Below are 21727 nucleotides of genomic sequence, written 5' to 3'. Positions count from 1 at the left end.
CAACTAATTACATAACAATTAATTATGTAATAATTATGTCATAATGAAATTATCACAATTTGAAAGATTAATCATTCTTCTTTCTTTTGGTACCTCATTTATAAAATTTAAAGAAGGATGAGTGGAATTAAATCAGTTTAAAGATGTCTGATTGGGGATGAAAAATCTTTGTATTGTGCTACCTTAAATAAAGCAGTTATTATAGCAATCTTCCAATACTCGGGTACCTCACCTTTTCAAATCACTGTTGAAAATCATGCTCAAATGTTTATTTATAAGAGAGGCTAATCCAAAAAGTCGTTTTGAATTGACTCTATTTGGGCCTGGTGATTTGGTTATGTTCAAATTTGGCAACAATTTTCTGACTTCTTCTTTAGTAAATAAATCATCACTTGACTGTTGGCTATAATCTTCCTGTTCCATTACTGGCATATTTTTCCATTTTCATGAGTGAACACACTACTAAAACAATCAGCAAGAACTTTCTGATTTGTCCGAGTCACTGCTTGCCACTTTCACTGTGTTATTTTCTGTTTTATGTAATTCTGATACAGATACACCAGTATTGGATTTTCTTTTAGCGTTGACATATTTCCAAAAGTTTTTCACTTTTTTTTGTCGGCTCTTTGGTACATGCTTACTCACAGCCTGTGCAGCATCATCATCTTTTCTAGGCCATCCGACACCAACAGGGTTTGATTATTAATTTTTAAAAAGAAATTTCTTAAGATTATTTAAGAGATTCTTCGTGCAATATCTAAACAAATTCATTAATATTCTTGTAAAAAAAATATTATTTCGAACATTTAATAAAAAAAAATACAGAAAATTATGCTATGTATAACAAATTGAATATTATTTAACACAGGATTTGTCGATACGATTCGGTAATCTCAACGTCCTAGATATTAACTTGTATATACAGATCTATCAAATAATAGGTAAATTTAGAATATCTGTTGAATATTTATATCTATAGGAAATGCGTGGTCACTTGAGATAAACTTATATTTCACGCTGCCTAATACACATTTAACTACACAGTTGTGTTATATTTCAGATACTTACAACATGTCGGATGAAAGTGAAAAGGTGGTGCCAAGGCAAGAGCTACATACATTTGTGGTTCGAGCAATGGAGGCTGTTGGTCTGCAGTCAGAAAGGGGTTCTGTCCTAGCCGATTTGCTGGTATCTGCAGACTATAGGGGGCATTACAGTCATGGATTGAATCGACTAGGTAGATACACATTTATTTTGTATCAGTAATTGGAAGAATACATGTACTTGTACCTTACCTTTAACTCTGTCAGAGATAAACATAATCTATTTTAAACTTCCGTCCACATTTAATACAGGGTATAATGCTTATGAATTTAGTCAATCATAGCTCATGGAAAAGCACTTGTATTTGCTCATTTCAACTATCATTTACTATGATACAAATTGAAATGACGATTATGCATATTGGATCGGAATGATTATTTGCAAATAAATACAATTGTGGTTCTGAGTTTGAATATCTACATTTAATATTCTTCAAAACTTATGGTTCTAGTCTAATAAGCACTTAAATATTGATATAAATGATAAAAGAAAAGACATGAAGTATGACAGACATTCGTGGATAAAAATCATACCGTTACGGCTGTTGCTTGTGCATTTGTTTATTTGTAGTTTTATTTTATTTCATTTTAATTTTTTTGGAAAAGGAGGGGGGGCTTAATATTGCTTTGTGTATTGGTATTTTGTTTATTCATCTCTTTAATCATCCATACTTCAACCTTTCTGATACTAAGTCTAAACCGCAATAATTTAATTTTGGATGAATTAAACATGTCTTCTGATTGGCTGACGTCGTTTGTTAATCAGCTCATAGACATAATTTAGTCATGTGACCGTGACATCATCAACGTTTTTTTTTCATGATTTACTTCGGTTTAAAAGAGAATTTAGAATTAAGTTATAAGATATAACTGTAATATTTTATTTGTCTATTAAAACATTAAAAAAATGTGGTGCACACTTTAAAATAACCCACTACGTGGGTTATGCAGTGTGCACCACATTTCTATGTTATTTCTTCATAGACAGAAAAAATATTACAGTCATTCCTTAAATATAAAAAAAACACTTCGAGCGCAGCAAACGCCACAAGAAGGGCTAGGAAATTATATGTTTCTTATCATTTGGAAAGTAATAGATTTCCAATGCAGAATGTACGAAAGAAGCATTTCAGACTTTATAATAAGCGGGTTATTATCACGTATATTTTTTTTAATATTACAGATATGTATTTGAATGAAATAAAATCTGGAACAGCATCTAAAGAAAATAAAGAACCGGATATTGTAAAGGAATCTGCTGGAACAGCACTAGTGGAGGGAAATAATTTAATTGGTAAGAATTGAATTATTCAGTTAAATTATGACAATGTTATTTACTGTGACACCAGTAGTCTTGTTAAAAAGTCCACATTGTCATAGCTGAAATAGAATTGTTAAAAAAAATGTCTTTTTGTGAGCTGCGTTTGTTTTAGGAGGGTGGTAAAGGGGGGGGGGGGGTGCTTGCACGAAAAAAACGTGAAATAAGACATAATTTCACGTTGAACGTGAAATAATTTCTGTAATGAACGTTGGACGAAAAATAAATACTTTTATTTGAACCTTTTGTGACCTTCTTGTTTATATTAACTCTTTGTTTTACTTGATATTCCCGATTTAGTATACACATTTATGATATAATTGATTTACGGCTTTTAAAAAAGTATTTCTTGACGATCCCTGCCAAGTGTTTGAATTTTATTTGAAAAATACCGAGCACGCAAAATAAGACTTTGAAAATCACGATGCACGTAAATTAAATAAGCAGAACACGTTGAACGAGGCACCCGTCTTGCACGACTGAACGTCAAATAAAAAAGTAAAAACACGTTGAACGTCAAATAAAAAACGGCGATCACGTTGCACGAAAATAACCCTTTACCACCCACTTTTAGGAGTTGACCTTAGATGTTTCTTTGTGCGCTTCTAAATGGTTTTTTTCTCACCATTTTTTTAGTCACTTTATAAGCTTCAATGGGAAACCAGTTTTTATTAACGAAGTGTTTCTACGATAGTTATGAGATGTTTTACAAAAAACATTGTGTTAAAGCCCAAAAATACCAAAGGGATATTCAAACTCGTAAGTCGAAGACAAATTGATTACACCGACAAATAACGAAAATTATACTTTGTGAGTGAGAGAGAACATGTTTTTTATACCATCAGTTAAGTCAATTTGTTGGTTAGTTTAAAAGATGGGCGAAAGATTAACAGTCAAACTCATAAATCGAAAATAAACTGACAACGCCATGGACGAAAATGAAAAAGAAAAACAGACAAATAATAGTACACAAATAACAACATAGAAAAAAAACTGGTGGTTATCTCAGGTGCTCCGGAAGGGTAAGCAGATCCTGCTCCACCCACATGTGGCACCCGTCGTGTTGCTCATAATATTACAAACCCGGTAAAAAGTCTAATACAGAAGTTCCCATTCATGAAAAGGGAAGAGGATTACAAATGTATAGTTACGACGTAAGAAACATATTCGATATCATCTGTGAAACGGTTATTCCATATAAACGGTCAACCAACTCGTGACGGCGTCCGTAAAATTTACGATGGGATGATTTCAACTTCATCATTTGGAACTCTTGGTTTAATAGCTGAGACATAATGAGACATTTACATAGTTTACTTACGTTTTAGTCCTGTAATATATTACCTCGGGGCATTATTTTTCAATTCTATTTCTATTTGCTATTTATTTATTTTGCTATTTTTTATTATTACTATCAATATACCACCTCGCATTAATAAACTAATATAAAAATATCAGTATAAAAACGTGAAATTTCACGTGAAAAATTGAATAAAGATCGTGAAGTCATATGTCATAGGACTAGATCATATCTATAAAGGAAGTGAAGTAATACAATACAATAGAAAAGAAAAGCAAGGATGTGGTGTATCCATCCATGACACAAAATCAGTCCATGATAATAAAAAGCAAAGGAATAGCACGTTTATTGCGTTTCTTCATCTCAAAGTCACAATAAGACTTTCAACACGGAGAAAAAAATAAATTGGTAGAAAATGATAAATGAATGACCTTGTAGAGACATAATGAAATATTGTCCTGGACAGTATTTCATTATACAATAGTGTCTGTGACAATATTTAAAATTTAATTTTCCCCGACAGACAATATTGCATGGGGAACAATATTTTATGTTACACTAGCAGCAATTATAAAAACACATACAAAAATAATGATACAGTACTGCACTAGTAATCGAGAAAAGAATGACGGTTCATGCTTTTGATAAAACAATAATTAACACTATATACATGATATATGTATTGGTATTTATAAAAGGCCAAATGATGTCTTGTGTAAGGTATTTTAAATTTCAACAAATGCATCTTGACCTTGATTATATATTTTCGAAATATTGTCTCACATAAACATAACTTAAAACATTGCATTGCATACAGGGCATAAGCGGATCCAGAGGGCCCTGGAGGCCCCCTTTTTTATAGGAAAAAAATGGTTGATTATATAGAGTTCCCTGAAGAAAGACTGGAGCGCCTACCCCTTTTTATGTCAGTCAGCGACCCCCCTTTTTACAAAAAGTTCTGAATCCGCCACTGAATGGTACTCGAACTGTGTCAACTATACATTTATTACAGACGCCTGACTTAGATTGTTCTCAAAATAGATGCACATCTCTATTTAAGTTTTCCTAATAGTCTTTTCCTTACTAAAGAAGTTTTCGTTTTGAAGGTTGTTTTGTTTTTGTTTTTGTTTTGATTTATATTTCTTTTTATTTTAGGTCCATATGTTGCCAGATTTTGTATGGACCTTGCTATTCAAAAAGCAAAAACAGCTGGAATAGGTTTTGTTTCATGTAGAGGTGAGTAATATAGACTGTATCCACTAAAGATCAACATATATGAAAACTGAAAACTCTTTAAGTTCACATATATTTACATTTCAATATGGAGCATAAAAAAAAATATATTTTATTAACACTCGTCCACTCGATTCACGCAAAACGACTAAAATGACGGAACGTTAACACTGTCAGACTTTTTCTTCTAGGGTCAAACCATTTCGGAATAGCAGGGTGGTATAGCTTGCGTGCAATGGAGCAAGGTTTTCTGGTAAGTAACTGGACAAGTGATTTAGCGAATAATTATCAGCTCTACCTAATATGATTGACTTCTAGTGATTAAATTGAATACCCCTTTCGACAAACGAAGCAAATCTTGCCTATCAGATTAAGTGTTCTCGTCCTCAATATGCATGAAATATTTGCCATTAGCTAAGCAAGCATGTGTCAAATCATCTTATAAAGTATTGCATTTGGTTCTTTGTCGTTTTATTCTAGTCTTAAACAAATGCCGTAACTATATTTAGTATGTGCATCGGTTAAGGGGATATTTTCTTATTATTATTTAACTTCTTGATAAAGGTTATTATTTTACTTTTGTAATTGTTGTTGAGAATCATACTTTTGTTTAGAGATTATTTTTAACTTATTTTAGGGCATGGCATTCTGTAATACTTCTCCTATGATGGTTCCTCCACGAGGGACAACGGTTAGTAAAGTTAACACAATATATTCTGTTATTTATAAGAATTTTTAAGTAGAAGAAATACAATTGTGCATTGATACCTGATGCATTACGTACGAATCGATGTTATCATTGATGAGTAATGTGTTCATTACTGAAATGAGTACATCGATTGACTGAGCAACTCAAACATCGATTGGGAAACTCATACATCGATTCATTTTTCAAGCACTGATGAACCTTTAAAACATCAATCAGCCAATCATCAAATCGACTTAACTCAATTTGACTGTGTGTAATGGAAATCAGTTGCCTAAAGCCCCAGTCCCACTAGACCACGATCACACCCCGCTCACCGCGATCTAATATAAATTCAGGTCGTGGTGAGGTCGCGGTATGAGTGGCATGGCATAAATTTTTGTTGCTTTCACGATGCTACTACGTCCTAATTACGCTTCTACAACGATCCCGCTAACTATGCAATTAACCACTGACGATACATGTTATTTCACAGTAAACATGGTCATTTATTGGCTGTAGGATATATGTCTATAATATTCGTATACATTATTATTAAGTGTTTCATTTATGCTATCTTTAATACACTTTGATATGAAACACAATTGTGTTACATTCTCACTACGACCAAACCACGAGTTATTAGATTGCAACACGATCTTACCGCACTTCTACTATGATTATAACACTCTTGACACGATTATACTACGTTCATACCGCGATATTACTACGCTCTCAGCAATAACGTCAACATCGTGTTCCATATCAATACAGTTCCATTCCTTCTATTTTTGATTAATAAGTAGATTTCTCGGAAACAATGAATCCTGATCAAGCAGAGATGTCGGACCGACCAATCAAACCTAAATTACAACCTATTGCTGGTTCATAAAGCTCAAATGACGAGATTTTAATGAACGATAGCAGAGATGACACAGATGTGTCAATAAATATAGGAAGATGTAGCACGAGTGCCAATGAGGCAACCCTCCATCCAAGTAACAATTTATAAAAATAACCATTATAGGCGAAAGAAATGATTCAACAAGAAGCCTTGGCTCACACCGAACAGCAAGCTATAAAGGGCCCCAAAAATTGCTAATTCAAAACCATGCAAACGGGAAAACCAACGGTCTAATCTATAAAAGAACGAGAAGCATGGTTGAGCCGTTAGAGAAAATGGACAAGAAGTCCTAATTACATACAGACAAACAAAACCTGGAGAGATTTAATATATTTTATGTGAAAATGACAATGGGAATGATGGTCGTAGTATGAACGCAGTCAGGTCGTAAGAAGAGCGTGATGAGGACGGCAAGAGCGTTCTAGAATCGTACTATGGTCGTGAACAGCGTGGTATAGCCGTAGTGGAAGCGTAGTGGGGTCGCAGTGAGAACGTGATGGTCGTAGTGAGGTCGTAATTACGTCGCTGTGAGATCGTAGCGCACTTTCTCTGAAGAGAAGAATCACGCTTTAGCTACGATGATACAGCGACCTTTGCGATCTTACTACGATCTTAGTACGTTCTCACTACACTTCTACTACGACCTGATTTCGCCACGACCGCACCACGATTGTTTTGAACATGTTCAAAGTTGACAACGCTCATCACGATCTTGAAGACCTCTCCACGACCGTGATACGACCTTACTGCGAACTACACGATCGTACTACGATCATCAAAATTTGCATTTATTTCACAGATCGTAGTGCGATCGTGGCCTAGTGGGACTGCGGTATAACAATAACTAGTGACGTACCAATTACTACTGTCTCGTGTGTTTTTCTTTCTGTTCTATCAAATGGACATTTACTCGCATCTTCGTTTTAACTTACTTCATGCAAATTATTCCAGACTATACAAGACAGGTGGATACTTAAAACTCAAACCTTTACTTATATTATGTGTGATCAGTAACTGAAATGATTAAATTTTGAAAGCAATACAACTGACTTAGTTTCATTAAGTGAGTTATGCAGATACATACAGCTATTTATATATTTTACAGAGAACGTTGGGAACAAATCCTTTAAGTCTTGCAGCACCGGCCAATAATGGTGATAGTTTTGTCTTGGATATGGCAACCACTGCAGTAGCATTAGGAAAGGTATATAATGCTCAACATGTAAAGCCCTTTAAAATATGGCTGATTTTCTCTTTTGAGTAGTCTTTTTTTTTGTTGGCATAAATTTCAAAATATATTCGTAATAGACAAAATAAAAAGCATAAAATTGTTCTACAGAAGAAGAAGCTTTTGTTTAATCATCTACTACACATAACCCATTGGCCAATAACATATAGACAAAATTTGCGTATGACAAATGTACATACTGTATGTTTTATCACAGGCAGAATTAAAAGACAGAAAAGGAGAACCGTTGCCAAGTGGTTGGACTGTTGATAAAAGTGGTCATGTAAGTTACCTAGCTTACAGACTGTACAATTTTGTTTTTGTTTCACATAACATGACAACATGTTACAGTGTACTATAATACGAAGGCTGACAGCATCATAGTTTCGGAGGTCGTTTATATTATATAGGAAGAGTAACTGTCCTGAGACTACCAAGGAAAAACGTTCTGAATGTAGTGTGATCAATATCCCTTTTAAGGTTTGTGTATTAATGTCACTCAAGTATTATCATACCACTTTATAAAGAAGATTTAATTTGTGACTAAATCTCACAAGACTTTTTTATGTCAGGTTTTTTTTAATTTATTTTTTCCAATGTAGTTCAAGCAGCCTGCATCCTGGAAAAGGCCTCTACTCTCCAGAGTTTTAAAACTAAATAAATCTCCATTTCCAGTATGTGTTTCGACATAATTACAAAAAAAAACATCTGATCTAAAATACGAAACTAAAATAGTATTATTGTTTTGTTAAAAACTGATTGAATTTTTTTTTTAAGAATGGTATGTTTAAATTTATTATTTTTTTTTTGCTAGGAAACACATGACTTTAAGGATCTCCATGGTTTGATGCCTCTTGGTGGTAAAGAAGAAAGTAGTGAGTTATTGTTGATTGTAATGCTAATGTAAAACTACCTGAAAACAAACCTTAATAACTTGGTACATAAAATAGAACTACTGTATCAAGGGCACTAAATTATTTATATCACAAAGAGGTCCTAACTTTTTTGAAACTATAATATAAAAAAACGATTTATCTACAAAACTAAAGCCACAATCAGCTTGATTTGAGGCAAATTTTTTATACATTTTATATTTTTTGGAATGGTAAATGACTGAGCTTTATATTTTTCATTCCGATAAGTCATCCAATTGTCCAGCTGCATGCATGGTTTAAAGTCTTAAAGAGAAATATATAAGAGCTTAGAAGAAAACAGTTAGCAGTACCTTTTGAAACAAAAAATGTTTCTGGTGCTATTCGTTGTCACTCTTGTCAAAATTTGGTTAGTATGACACAATTTGTGTTGGCTCTTTCAAGAGAATTAGAGGTGTCACACCACCAATTACTCCCTCAAATTTAGAACGTATGTGAAAGTAGGCCTACTCGGACAAAAAATAGTGCATTTGATGTCATTGTTCACCTAAACTAATCAACAAATTTGCAGAAATGAAAGTTTTTGTTGAAAGAGAAATATATTAAGACCATTTTAAGCCAAAATTTACCTGTTTATGAGTTTGCATTAAAAATTGAGGATTAATGCGCTCCATAGTATACTTATTTAAGATTTCCAGAAAACCAGGGGTTATTTTTAGTGGTATCTCCTTTCGGAAGCTCTCTTCTTTCTTATATGATTTTGAATGTATGTTGAAAGTTGGCATGCAGAAAGGTGACACCTGAACGATTCAGGATATACCTAGTTTCTATGAAGTTAAACTTAAGGTAAAATATTTAGAAAGCTGTGAAAATTGCAAAATTTGGTTGAACAGATAGGGACTTTTAATTGGTGGTATGACACCTAGAAAAGATTTAGAAATATTACAAATGAATGCTTGGAAATATATACAAGCTTGTGTGAACTTCTAGTTTTGCATGTGAAAAAAAAACCATAACCATTAAATCAATGTATTTTATTAGAATGGTAGAAATGTATATCTCAGTAAAACGTTTTTCATTTAATCATCTGGATCTGTAATTTGTTATATAAAAGATGGGAAATTTGTGTTTGATAACCATTCGTTCACCATCCGCCAGATGATTAATGATATGAATATTTTATAAAAGGTGGCTACAAGGGCTATGGTCTAGCTATGATGGTAGAAACATTTTGTGGCATTTTAAGTGGTGGTGCTTTTGGACCATTTGTACGACAGTGGAAAGCATTTGAAAGACCCGCAAACTTAGTGAGTTTATTACTTTTCGTAACTATATTTATTGTTTTGGACAGTTTTTATGCAAAGAAACAATAATTGCAATAAATATCTTACATTAACGCATAAGGCAAAAATGTAGTAGTTTGAATTGCGAACTTCGAGGTGCAATATCACAGATTGTTGATATTGTGAATGTGGCAGATATGTTGAAAATACTAATTACATTTCTCAAATTTTTGCATTCCAGAGAACTTAACTCTTGCAAATCTTCGAGGAATGAATTTTCGAATTAAACATTAACGATGTTCATTTTTTATGTTCTGATAACTTTGACACAAACTTAATGTTTATTTAGAGCAGTTTAAAATTAAACGGATTCTTACGCCGACAACGAACTCTCTCGCATCACACACGTCACGTGTAGTCCCTCAGAATAGAAAGCTGGTTACTTTGGTGTTCTTCCGTCTGCCAATAAAACCATTGTCATTACGAGGCTTCCTTTTGACTGTGTACGTCTGGTGAGCATCGCGATTTAAATCCAATGACTCGAGTAAAGACATTGTCACGCTTATTGCACCACGCTTATTGCACGATAAGTAACCTTGCAACAACCCTTTGAAGGGCCCGTATGTGACCTGTTGCAAAGCAAACTTTGTGTCCGTATTGCATATACCCTCATTTTTCAGTGGAAAGGGGGTTCCAACCCCTGGACCCCCCTGGATCCGCCACTGAACATAGAAACAGTGAGGGCTCTAGATAATGATCAAATCCAAACAGATAAAGAAGATGACTTTGTAATAATTAAGAGCCTATGACAGTTCTGACAGTTATAATGACAATCATGATAATAATACTAATGGTGAATATGTAACAAAAAATTTGTTCCGGCGTGACATTTGTTCCACCGGAACAAATTTCATAGGAAATATGTTCCACTGGAACTTATGTCACAGAAAATATGTTCCAGCACTATAAAATTTGTTCCGGAACTAATTTTTTAACCAAGTGTGAAATAAGTTCCGGAACAAAAATCACAGCACCATGAGTTTTGTTCCAATATTAAAATTTTTAAAAAAAGTGAAATAAGTTCTTTTGATATTAGTTTTAACATGTTTAAACGAAGGTATTTTATAGGAATCAATGAAAATGTTCTGCTCGAAACTTATTTCACAGAAAATAAGTTCTGTGCTTGCATGGGGTACATTTGCAATTGAAGGAATGACTGTAGGATGAAGATAAGAAAATGATGCGATGATAATGTATCTGTGTTTTATGGTTTATGTGGTATTCAACCTCCTTGTTTCCTAATGATCTGTCATGGGTGTTCTAATCATACATGTACTTAGCTATGATAATTGCACATTTTTAAAAGAATGTGTCTTTTGTTTCTTTATGTCTTTTAATATAATTGATCAGTCACTTTGTCCTTTTCAAAAAGTACAAATGTTCATCTTTAACTATAATACTTTTTTTCGGAGTGACTTTTATTATTATTTCTTATTCTACTCTTTCCTGGCTCATAAGGTCCATTTTTAGTATTATTAATTGAGCATGTTATTAAAATTTTGCTTTACTCCACATGATCCAATTGGATGTTTACACTTTTTATTTATTACATTATCAATATAGTACATGTTTTTTATAATGACTTTAAACTCACTGATGACAAGTGCTCAGTATATAAGATAACTTGTTTAACCAGTGGAACATATTTCACAGACAAGGAACTTATTTCACCAGGTAAGGAACAAATTTCACAAATCCAGAACTTATTTCACCAGGTAAGGAACAAATCTCACAAACATGGAACTTATTTCACTAGGTAAGGAACAAATTTCACCAACCCAGAACTTATTTCACCAAGTAAAGTGTGGAACTTATTTCATAGAGATGGAACAAATTATATAGAAATTGTCTGTGAAAAAAAGTTCTCCCAGAACATATTTCCTGTGAAATTAGTTCCACTGGAACTTTTTTCACAGGAACAAATTTTGGCTCACAAATACAGTAGTAATAGTAGTAGTAGAGGCAGTGAAAGTGAAATTGAAAAGAAATCTTATTTGCCTTCTTCAGTTGAAATTCAAAGACTACTATATGTGATCTATGTTAATCTGATAAAAATGAAGTTAAAGTCTGTTTTATTTATTCATAGATTAGGTAGGACATATACTTTTTAAGTAGATATTTCATATAAGACAGAAACTTTTTTTGGTATATGCAGAGAGTAGGACATATATTTATTTAAGGGAGAAATATGAATTGCACCGGTCCCCACCCTAAATAAATATTGACCTGTCCCTTAACAAGTATGATATATTTGCCACTGGAACCTAAAATAAAGCAACCAATCTATGCTGCGCCATTCTTTTCCTTCATTTCAAATCTCATCTATTTTTGTGTCAATTGTACTTTGTCATATATATTTTCTTATTTAAAAAATGATTATTTTGTTTAAGAGAATACATATAGTAAGTTTATCCGTTTTCGATTTTATTTTTAAGTATGTGTTAAGTCAATCAACCATCTTGTCTGTATAGTACTTTTCATATGAATTATAGTTTGGTCTTGTAGGGACAGTGTTTTATAGCTATTGATCCTAGTCAATTTGAAGAAGGATTTACGGACAGAATGCAGACATTAATTGATGCATGCCGGGATCAGCCATCAGTGAGTTTCATTAGTACTGAATATAATTTAGGATAGTTCTTTTTCAAAAACTGCTCTGAATTCTATCTAACCGGATTGGTCGAAAGAAAGGTCAGGCTTTAAATGAGGAACTGCGGCGGGCATCTGCCAATAGGTCCATTTCTCAAATATTTTAAGATATTTTAAGCAACAGGCCAATATATGGTGTTGTATAGAACGAGTATAAGTTGTCAAGTTATAGTTCCTCTAACCCTAACCTCATTTTCATGGATCAATGATAATGTTAATGTTTTGGTCATATTACCTTGACCACACAAAATAATTGATCGTAGTTTGCTTAACGTTTAGTGATAATCTGAAAGACTATTAGTCTAAACTTCAGTCAGAATTAGTAAATAGGCGATGCATTTCAGGGTGTGCATTCTTGTTTCACGATACGTCTGTTAATAGATATAGGAAGATGTGGTATGAGTGCCAATGAGACAACTCTCCATCCAAGTAACAATTTATAAAATTAAACCATTATAGGTCAATGTACGGCCTTCAACACGGAGCTTTGGCTCACACCGAACAGCAAGCTATAAAGGGCCCCAAAAATTACTAGTATAAAACCATTCAAACGGGAAAACTAACGGTCTAATCCAGAGGCGGATTTAGGGGGGGGGGGCGGCCCCCCCTTTTGGGAAAAGATTTGGTTGCTTATATAGGAAATCACTGAAGCGTGACTGGAGCGGGCCCCCTCTTAGGTCAGTCAGTGGGCCCCACTTATGAAAATTTCTGGATCCGCCACTGTAATCTATATAAAAACGAGAAACACTTATGAACCACATAAGTTCACATGCATCTCGGTATTCTTATATGATTTGTTTAAATTTACAGGCGGATAAGGATCCAGTATTAGTCCCAGGAGACCCGGAGAGAAACCACATGGAACTCTGTGACAAACTCGGTGGCATACCTTATCATGAAAATCAAATAACATTTGCTGTGAGTATATTCATTTTGAAAAATATAATTAATTTACAAATGTCTATGTGCTTTGATTATTGTGGTTATCATTATTGTTGAACAATAGAACAAAATTGTGACATTTTGAATGATTGCAATTTCAACACTATATAAATTGAAGAAAAAATCTCGGTTTTGACATTATATTAATCGATTCAAGTTGGTGTGCAAAATTTTATAAAAAAACCTGTGACATCGCCCTGTTACTCTAATTTGATTTTAAACATTATTTAAAAGCAAGGAACTATCGCTTTGTAATTGAATTAGCCTTCCGCCTGTTTAGTATTAAGCTTCACTCGTTGGTATTGCTAGAAAAAACACACACCATGCGTTCAAAATCACGAATCTGGTATCATTGATGACTGCTTCAATAATTGTGTCGATACAGCTAAGCTTAAAAGTAATGAGAATCAAGGCGGTCTCGTGCCTGCATGCTTGTCTATAGTGCTATAGTTCATGCCATGTTTGGACCTCTCCAATGTCAAGCGAGAAAACAAATTTGGCATGTGCACATGTTCTGTTGGACGTTAAAATCAACCCATCAACTAAGTATTAAGAATAGCAAACACAACAAACATAAGTACCTTTTTTCTTAGATTGAACCAAGACAAAAGCATATTTCCAAGTCAAACAAGACAAGAATGGCATGTAGATATGTTCTTAAATGTACATGTGTATCTATAATACGTTACCTTGAATTTAATTCACTACTATAATCATTTGTTTTTATTTTTTTAGAATGAAATTGCAGCGACCTACAAGTTAGCGCCAATGAAAACTTTATGATCGAACGTTACTGAACTAATAACATTTTTCATTATGCTTTCAATTAGGGATATTCGAAATAAATATTATCTCGAGAATAACTTGATTGTTAAGATCAATGTGCAAACTGGTGCTGAACAAAAGAAAACTTGTTTTATGAAAAAGTAACAAAATCAATATAAAATTGAGAATGGAAATGGGGAATGTGCCAAAGAGACAACAACCCGACCATAGAAAAAAACAACAGCAGAAGGTCACCAACAGGTCTTCAATGTAGCGAGAAATTCCCGCACCCGGAGGCGTCCTTCAACTGGCCCCTAAACAAATATATACTAGTTCAGTGATAATGAACGCCATACTAATTTCCAAATTGTACACAAGAAACTAAAATTAAAATAATACAAGACTAACAAAGCCCAGAGGCTCCTGACTTGGGACAGGCGCAAAAATGCGGCGGGGTTAAACATGTTTGTGAGATCTCAACCCTCCCCGTATACCTCTAGCCAATGTAGAAAAGTAAACGCATAACAATACGCACATTAAAATTCAGTTCAAGAGAAGTCCGAGTCTGATGTCAGAAGATGTAACCAAAGAAAATAAACAAAATGACAATAATAGTTTGTTTACTTTGGTAACCATACTTATTTAAAGTCATTTAGAAACATTAGCTCAATTATATATATTTAAAGTCATTTTAGAAACATTTGCTCAATTATATATACATGACATATTTTTTAATAGACTGTGTTAACATGTGAGGGAAATTTAACACTGTTTCCGATTGATACATTTCGTTGGTCACGAATGACAACTCTTAAAAGTTCTAAAACACTGCCATGAGAATTGTGGCTGCGCTTATGTTTTGTATGTTGGTGTTTAATTAGCTTGTAGACAAAAATAATGCCTAGACCTGGACTATTATAGTCCCAGTCTAGACTCAGAAGGCCTAGCTGGTATGTAAAGTTAGGTAAAATAATGTTGATCAACGTCACTGAAATATTAAGTATATGCAAAGTAAACAAATTCAGGCGCGTAGCTACGGGGCGCCGAATGGGACTCTTGTGGTTTTGTACAAAATTCAATTCTGTCATAACAAAATCATTTTTGTCTTACAAAATATGCTATACAGACTTGTTTTATGAGAACTTCAATTTTGTAGACAAAATTCATTTTTGTAGACAAAATAAAATTGAGAATGGAAATGGGGAATGTGCCAAAGTGACAACTTGGCAAGACCATAGAAAAAAACAACAGCAGAAGTCAATTTTGTCAAAAAGGTATGCAAATATAAACTTATTATATTTGCATATACAAAATTGACTTTTGTTACCTGATATGGAAATTAAAACACAAATGTCAATTGTGTGAGACAGATTCACTTTTGTGAGACAAAATTGACTTTTGTGAGACAAAATTGACTTATGCGAGACAAAATTGAATTTTGTCAATTTTTTTTTGAGACAAAAAAATGAATTTTGTCTCACAAAAGTCAATTTTGTCTCACAAAAGTCGATTTTGTATGCAAATTAGTTCACAGAATCTAAACTTACTTGCATACAAAATTGACTTTTGTCGCCCAGTTTTCAAATTAGGTAACAAAAGTAAAGTCTGTGTTACAAAAATGAATTTTGTCATGACAAAAGTTACATGACAAAAGTAACTTTTGTCCACTGAAAGATAATTTTGTATGACAAAATTTTAAATTTGTAGTATGCTACAAATTTTGTTGAACTGAACTCATTTTTGTTGAACAAAAGTCACTTTTGTCCGTACAGAATTGAAGTTCGAGTAAAAAACCACAAGAGTCCCATTCGGCGCCTGTAGTAGCTCCCTATACGACAATACGCCATGAACGCTTGCACGATGATGGAGATCTCAAAATCGGACAGTACCTTGCATCCTTTACAAGATTTGATTTTTTTATTGCTCATGTAGTTTCGGAGCACATTTTATAGAGTACGGTGTACCTGTACCTGTCGAATTGTTGTGAGGTATCGAATGGGATCCGTTGGGGGACTCAAAAGAATGTAGAACTGTTGTAAATTAATTGTTACGAACTGAACCATGCGATGTATCTGTTTGCAAAGAGATAAACTAGTACCAATCGGCTTAATATATTTATCCCAACCTGTTGATATCGATGAAAATATGATAAGGCGATGTGGTCAACAGACTACTAGATCCAACCACCTTGTTAACACGCCAAACAATATTGGAAAGTCTCATTATATTTTGCGTTCATAGACCACATGAAGATGGAACTGGAGTCGCGTCTGATATCACCAGAAAATCGCTTCCTCTTGTTGTTAGGAATATAACAAAGAACAAAGCGTATTATTGTTTGAGACATACGAAACTGACTTGGAGTCGGTTTCACAAAAAAAAACTTACGATTATGATTGATCGTAAGCCATGAACAATTCAGTATACTTAGGATAAATCTCAGTCGTAAGTTTTTTTGTGAAACCGACTCCAGGTATGTAATTTAGACGAAGTTGATCGAGAGGTCGCTCGATGGCGAAAACACTGATTTGTAACACCTCGAGATCAGATGCCAACTTCGCAGGCTGTGTGAGACACTCGATACGGTAAGTGCAGTGCTGTATATCCTTCTATAGATACTATATTGAGTAGTATGTTGACAATGCCGGTTACAAGTGCTACTGCTGAGAGATCGTTTGTACTACGTCGGTTGAAAACATGATATATAAGATCAACCATGAATAACGATAGGTTATCATCGCTAGCATTAATGCGTATTCATCAAGATTCCAGTATGAAAAATTGACAAACTAAGTTCGTTTCTGCTAAGACCAGAAGAGCAGATTTTGTACTATATTGAGTAAATTCTGTTTCACAAAAATGTGTTGTGTATGTTTTCAATTGACATGATAAGCCCTATTCAGAAGAATTCTGAATATTTTTGCATTCATGAATTGTCTATAAGTCTTACGAACATATACAACCTCTTTTAGTCGTCCTACGACTGTAAACCGAAAAAGAAATGGTCCCAAAATGTTTTTGTAAATAGACAGTTTTTTTTTTGTCGGTGGCATAAGTTCAATTCATAACCTCAATCACAGAACCTACTAATACGTCACTGAGCACAGGCACTTGTCTCAGAAAAAAAAATTCCTATATACCTTAATATAACACAAAAAAAAAACATCCCGTTGACCGACTTCTGAGTCCTGCTACTAATGATCCCGACAACAATGATAGTCGTGTCATATACCATTGTGTAGATAAATCAATTTAGATTTACGGCATATTAAGTTTAAGTAGGTTTGACAACCGAGAAATAAAAAAATAACGGGAATTCGGGACTGGGTGTCAATTTTCAAAAAATTTATATTAAGGTATATAGGAATATTTTTTTTTTCTGAGACAAGTGCCTGTGTCACTGTTCTAACTATGTTGCTAATAGATGTGTCGGGAATTTACCCCCAACACATTTAGCAAACTTTCCTTTCACTATAGTTTTTATTGATATGCCTAGCTTTCTCCATCTTTTTTTCTCTCTCATGCTTAATTTTTTTTTTTTTTTTTTGCCACAAAAAAGGATGTCGGGATTTAAATTCATTTAATTTCGGGACCTCGGGATTTCGTGTTTTTAAGCCCGGGATTTCGAGATCAGGACGCCTCCTACCCCCCCCCCCCCCCCCCCACACACACACACCATATTATGGTCATTACAGTTTATACATGTATATAGAGACCTAGGAACACACCTTACACCTTCTATTTCTTCTGCATGTCTCTTTTAAAATATATATATATAAGTACTAATTTACCATTCATATGCATGTCATTGTAATTAGTTTTTTCCATTCAAAAGGAGAGGAATTTGTATAAGTTACTTGTCACTTGTTTTCCAATCCATGTATTGTATTGATGTACGTTTTTATTTATTTGTTACTAAAATGAAATTATGTTTATACTGTAGCAATGCCCTGCGATAAAAGTTATGTTATGATTTCATCCCAAGTTTCATTATCCACTTCGATTTATAACAAATTTGTCAAAACACACTTGAGATATACGGAGCCATGCTTTTTCTAAATGAAGAAAAATACTAGTCCCTAATTTTAAAACTGACAAATGTAGATCGGGTCATCATTGCTAGAAAACATAATTAATTGTCATGATTTTTCTTTAATATTCGATATATATGTACATGTACTAACTTAACTGCAATTAACAAACAACTACGTGTATATGTTACAGGGAATTTGTAAAATCAGGGATTTTGTCAAATCACTGAAATTTCAGGGAATTGGTAAAATCACTGAACTGATTAGTGATTTTATAAAATCCCTAATTTTGATTTTACAAAATTCCTGCAATAACTAAGATCTATTTTAGATTCACCGATCGTTATCAGGGAATTTGTAAAAAATAAATTCATTCTTATTGATTGAAAATTTCTGTGAAAAAAAAAACCTACAGCAGTAACACTCAATAAGTTTGAGGTTAATCTAGCCTTTATTTTACTTTACTGTGTGTATGTATATGAAATGTATATGAAGTAGCAATGCAAATACTTGATATCTTCCTACTTTGTGGTGCTCCAAACATTCTTCAAAGCGATAATGGTGCCGAATTCACTACAAACATCATTAGTGAGCTTAAAAACTTATGGCCGGAATGTAAAAGTGTTCATGAGAAGCCTCGACACCCCCATAGTCAGGGCAGCGCTGAGCTAGCCAATGCTGATGACACTGAGGATATGATTATCACATGGATGCTAGATAACCATTGTAAAGACTAGCCTGTCGCTGTCAAATTTGTACAATTTGAGAAAAACATCATTCAGGCATAAACAGAGCTCCCTACACAGCTATGTTTGGGATAGACCCAAGAGTTGGGCTAGCATCATCCTCACTCCCTGATGAACTTATAGCTAAAGTTGACTGCGAAGAAAATTTGTCAGTTTAGCAAACATGGAGCTGAATAGAAAAACTGATGACGAAAACTCATGTACAACTGATGATGAAGCAATGGAGATTTCTGTGCTACAACCTACTGAACCAAAAACTGACATGTGTGTTGTATGTGAAGCAAATGCATTGAATGCAACTTCTTGTTCTTGTAACAAAATTGTACATGCTTTATGTGGAAAATCTGTAAAAAGTAGTTTGCTTTCTGTGTGATTCAGTTGAAAAAAAACGTGCAAATGCTTCCGAGTCAATTGTAAAACAAGAGTGCACACGCTGAAATGTCTCGCCTTCTTTACTAATCATTGATAGTATGTTGATAGTCCTAACTATTAAGCTTTATTAACACTGTGACATAAACTTAACATTGACCAATGAACCATGAAAATGAGGTCAAGGTCAGATGAACCATGCCAGACAGACATGTACAGCTAACAATTCTTCCATACAACAAATATAGTTGACCTATTGCTTATAGTTTAACATCTTCGCTAGCCAAGGGTTACGATCCGTTCTCTCCACGGAGAGAACGGGAGTGGGTCGTAACCCTTGGCTAGCGAAGATATTTATTTCTATTCCGTTATATATTTTGGGTTTTCCATTATCTATTTCTATCTTTAGTAACTGTGGTTTGTAGAACAAGTTTGTAAAACAAGTTTGAAGAACTGGTTGGATAGTATCTATATATAAGTCTTTAGTGAGTACTGCACGAGCATTTCATAGGCGGGAATACGGGTGGGGTATATAAGTCCGATACTTGGATAATTCGTATCGAGGTTCTCACAGTAACTTTAAAGTAACAACACGTTCTGCATAGTATATTTACTGAGAGCAAACCAAACCTACATTTTGACTTGCCTCTTATTTCGCCATGTAGATAGATTAGAAATGTTTTAAATTCGGACGAATTTATGAGGGAGAATTTAAGATAGTTTAAGAAAAACAGACCAAAACACATAAACTTATCATTGAGCAATGAACCGTGAAAATGAGGTCAAGGTCAAATAAAACCTGCGCGACTGACATATAGATCATAAAATATTGCCATACACCAAATAAAAATTATATATAGTTGACCTTTTGCATATAGTATTAGAAAAAATGACCAAAACTCAAAAAAATAACTTTGATCACTGAACCATGAAAATGGGACCATGGTCAGATGACACCTGCCAGCTAGACATGTACACCTTACAATCATTCCATACACCAAATATAGTAGACCTATTGCATACAGTATAAGAAAAAAAGACCAAAACACAAAAACTTAACTATAACCACTGAACCATGAAAATGAGGTCAAAGTCAGATGACACCTGCCAGTTGGGCATATGTACCCCTTACAGTCCTTCCATACACCGAATATACAAAACCTATTGCTTATAGTATCTGAAATATGGACTTGACCACAAAAACTTAACCTTCTTCACTGATCTATGAAATGAGATCGAGGACAAGTGAAAACTGTCTGATGGGCATGAAGGCCTTGCAAGGTACACACATACCAAATATAGTTATCCTATTACTTATAATAAGAGAGAATTTAACATTACAAAAAAAATAACTTTTTTTTTCATGTAGTCACTGAACCATGAAAATAAGGTCAAGGACATTGGACATGTGACTGACGGAAACTTCGTATCATGAGGCATCCATATACAAAGTATGAAGCATCCAGGTCTTCCACCTTCTAAAATATAAGACTTAAGAGAAGTTAGCTAGCCTAACCGTACTGCCGCCGCCGGATCACTGTTCCTATTTCGAGCTTTCTGCGACAAAAGTTGCAGGCTCGACAACAAACCAATCGTATGTTAAGACTTTTAAGTGGGTATAACAGAGTTTTAGAAGAAGTAGACATTGGATGTAATGCTGTTATTCCTCCTATCCCAGTCGTTGGACAAGGATTTTTAAAATGTGGATGTTCTGATAGAATAGATGTGAACAAAATAGGTGTTCCTGTAGAAAAGCAGCACAATTATGTAACAGTAGATTGATTAATTTCACACAAACTTGTCATGCAAAAATAAGTAAATTGTGGTCTAAATATCTGTTTATATGCCTTTAAGTTATCATCATTATACACTAGTATTAGCTCATAGTATTAATTAAACAAATACATTTTAAAATCATTAGTCTATTTTTGTATTAAGAACACATTTCTAATAGCCAATTAAACTTGTAATCAGGGATTTTACAAAATCCCTAGCTCTATATTTTCAGTGATTTTGTAAAATCGCTAACAATTTCAGGGATTTTACAAAACCACTGAAACTGTTAGTGATTTTACAAAATCCCTAATTAGTCCAGTGATTTTACAAAATCCCTGATTTTACAAATTCACTGTAACATATACAAGCCTAAATATCAATAAAATTGAATTTATAAACTATCATCATAAAAAAAGGACGAAAATGTAAATAGGACGAACCTATCCGTAATCGGATAAATATT

The 21727-nt window shown here is 33.8% G+C and overlaps 1 protein-coding gene across 1 annotated transcript; it reads left to right on the top strand.

The window, feature by feature from the left end:
- The first annotated feature begins 848 nt into the window (after window positions 1–848).
- Window positions 849–14440, top strand: LOC139513247 (uncharacterized oxidoreductase YjmC-like). The gene is made up of 13 exons (XM_071301576.1): window positions 849–941; window positions 1061–1237; window positions 2287–2397; window positions 4877–4957; window positions 5146–5207; window positions 5592–5645; window positions 7649–7747; window positions 7989–8054; window positions 8586–8646; window positions 9832–9950; window positions 12492–12587; window positions 13446–13553; window positions 14313–14440. Exons 2-13 carry the CDS (start codon window positions 1072–1074, stop codon window positions 14358–14360), a joined length of 1071 nt encoding a protein of 356 aa, XP_071157677.1. The 5' UTR covers window positions 849–941; window positions 1061–1071; the 3' UTR covers window positions 14361–14440.
- The last annotated feature ends 7287 nt before the right edge of the window (window positions 14441–21727 follow it).

The sequence above is a fragment of the Mytilus edulis genome, chromosome 2 (assembly GCF_963676685.1).
Source record: "Mytilus edulis chromosome 2, xbMytEdul2.2, whole genome shotgun sequence".
NCBI lineage: Eukaryota > Metazoa > Mollusca > Bivalvia > Mytilida > Mytilidae > Mytilus > Mytilus edulis.
Note: the sequence above shows the minus strand (reverse complement) of the source record. Positions and strands in the feature narration are given on the sequence as shown.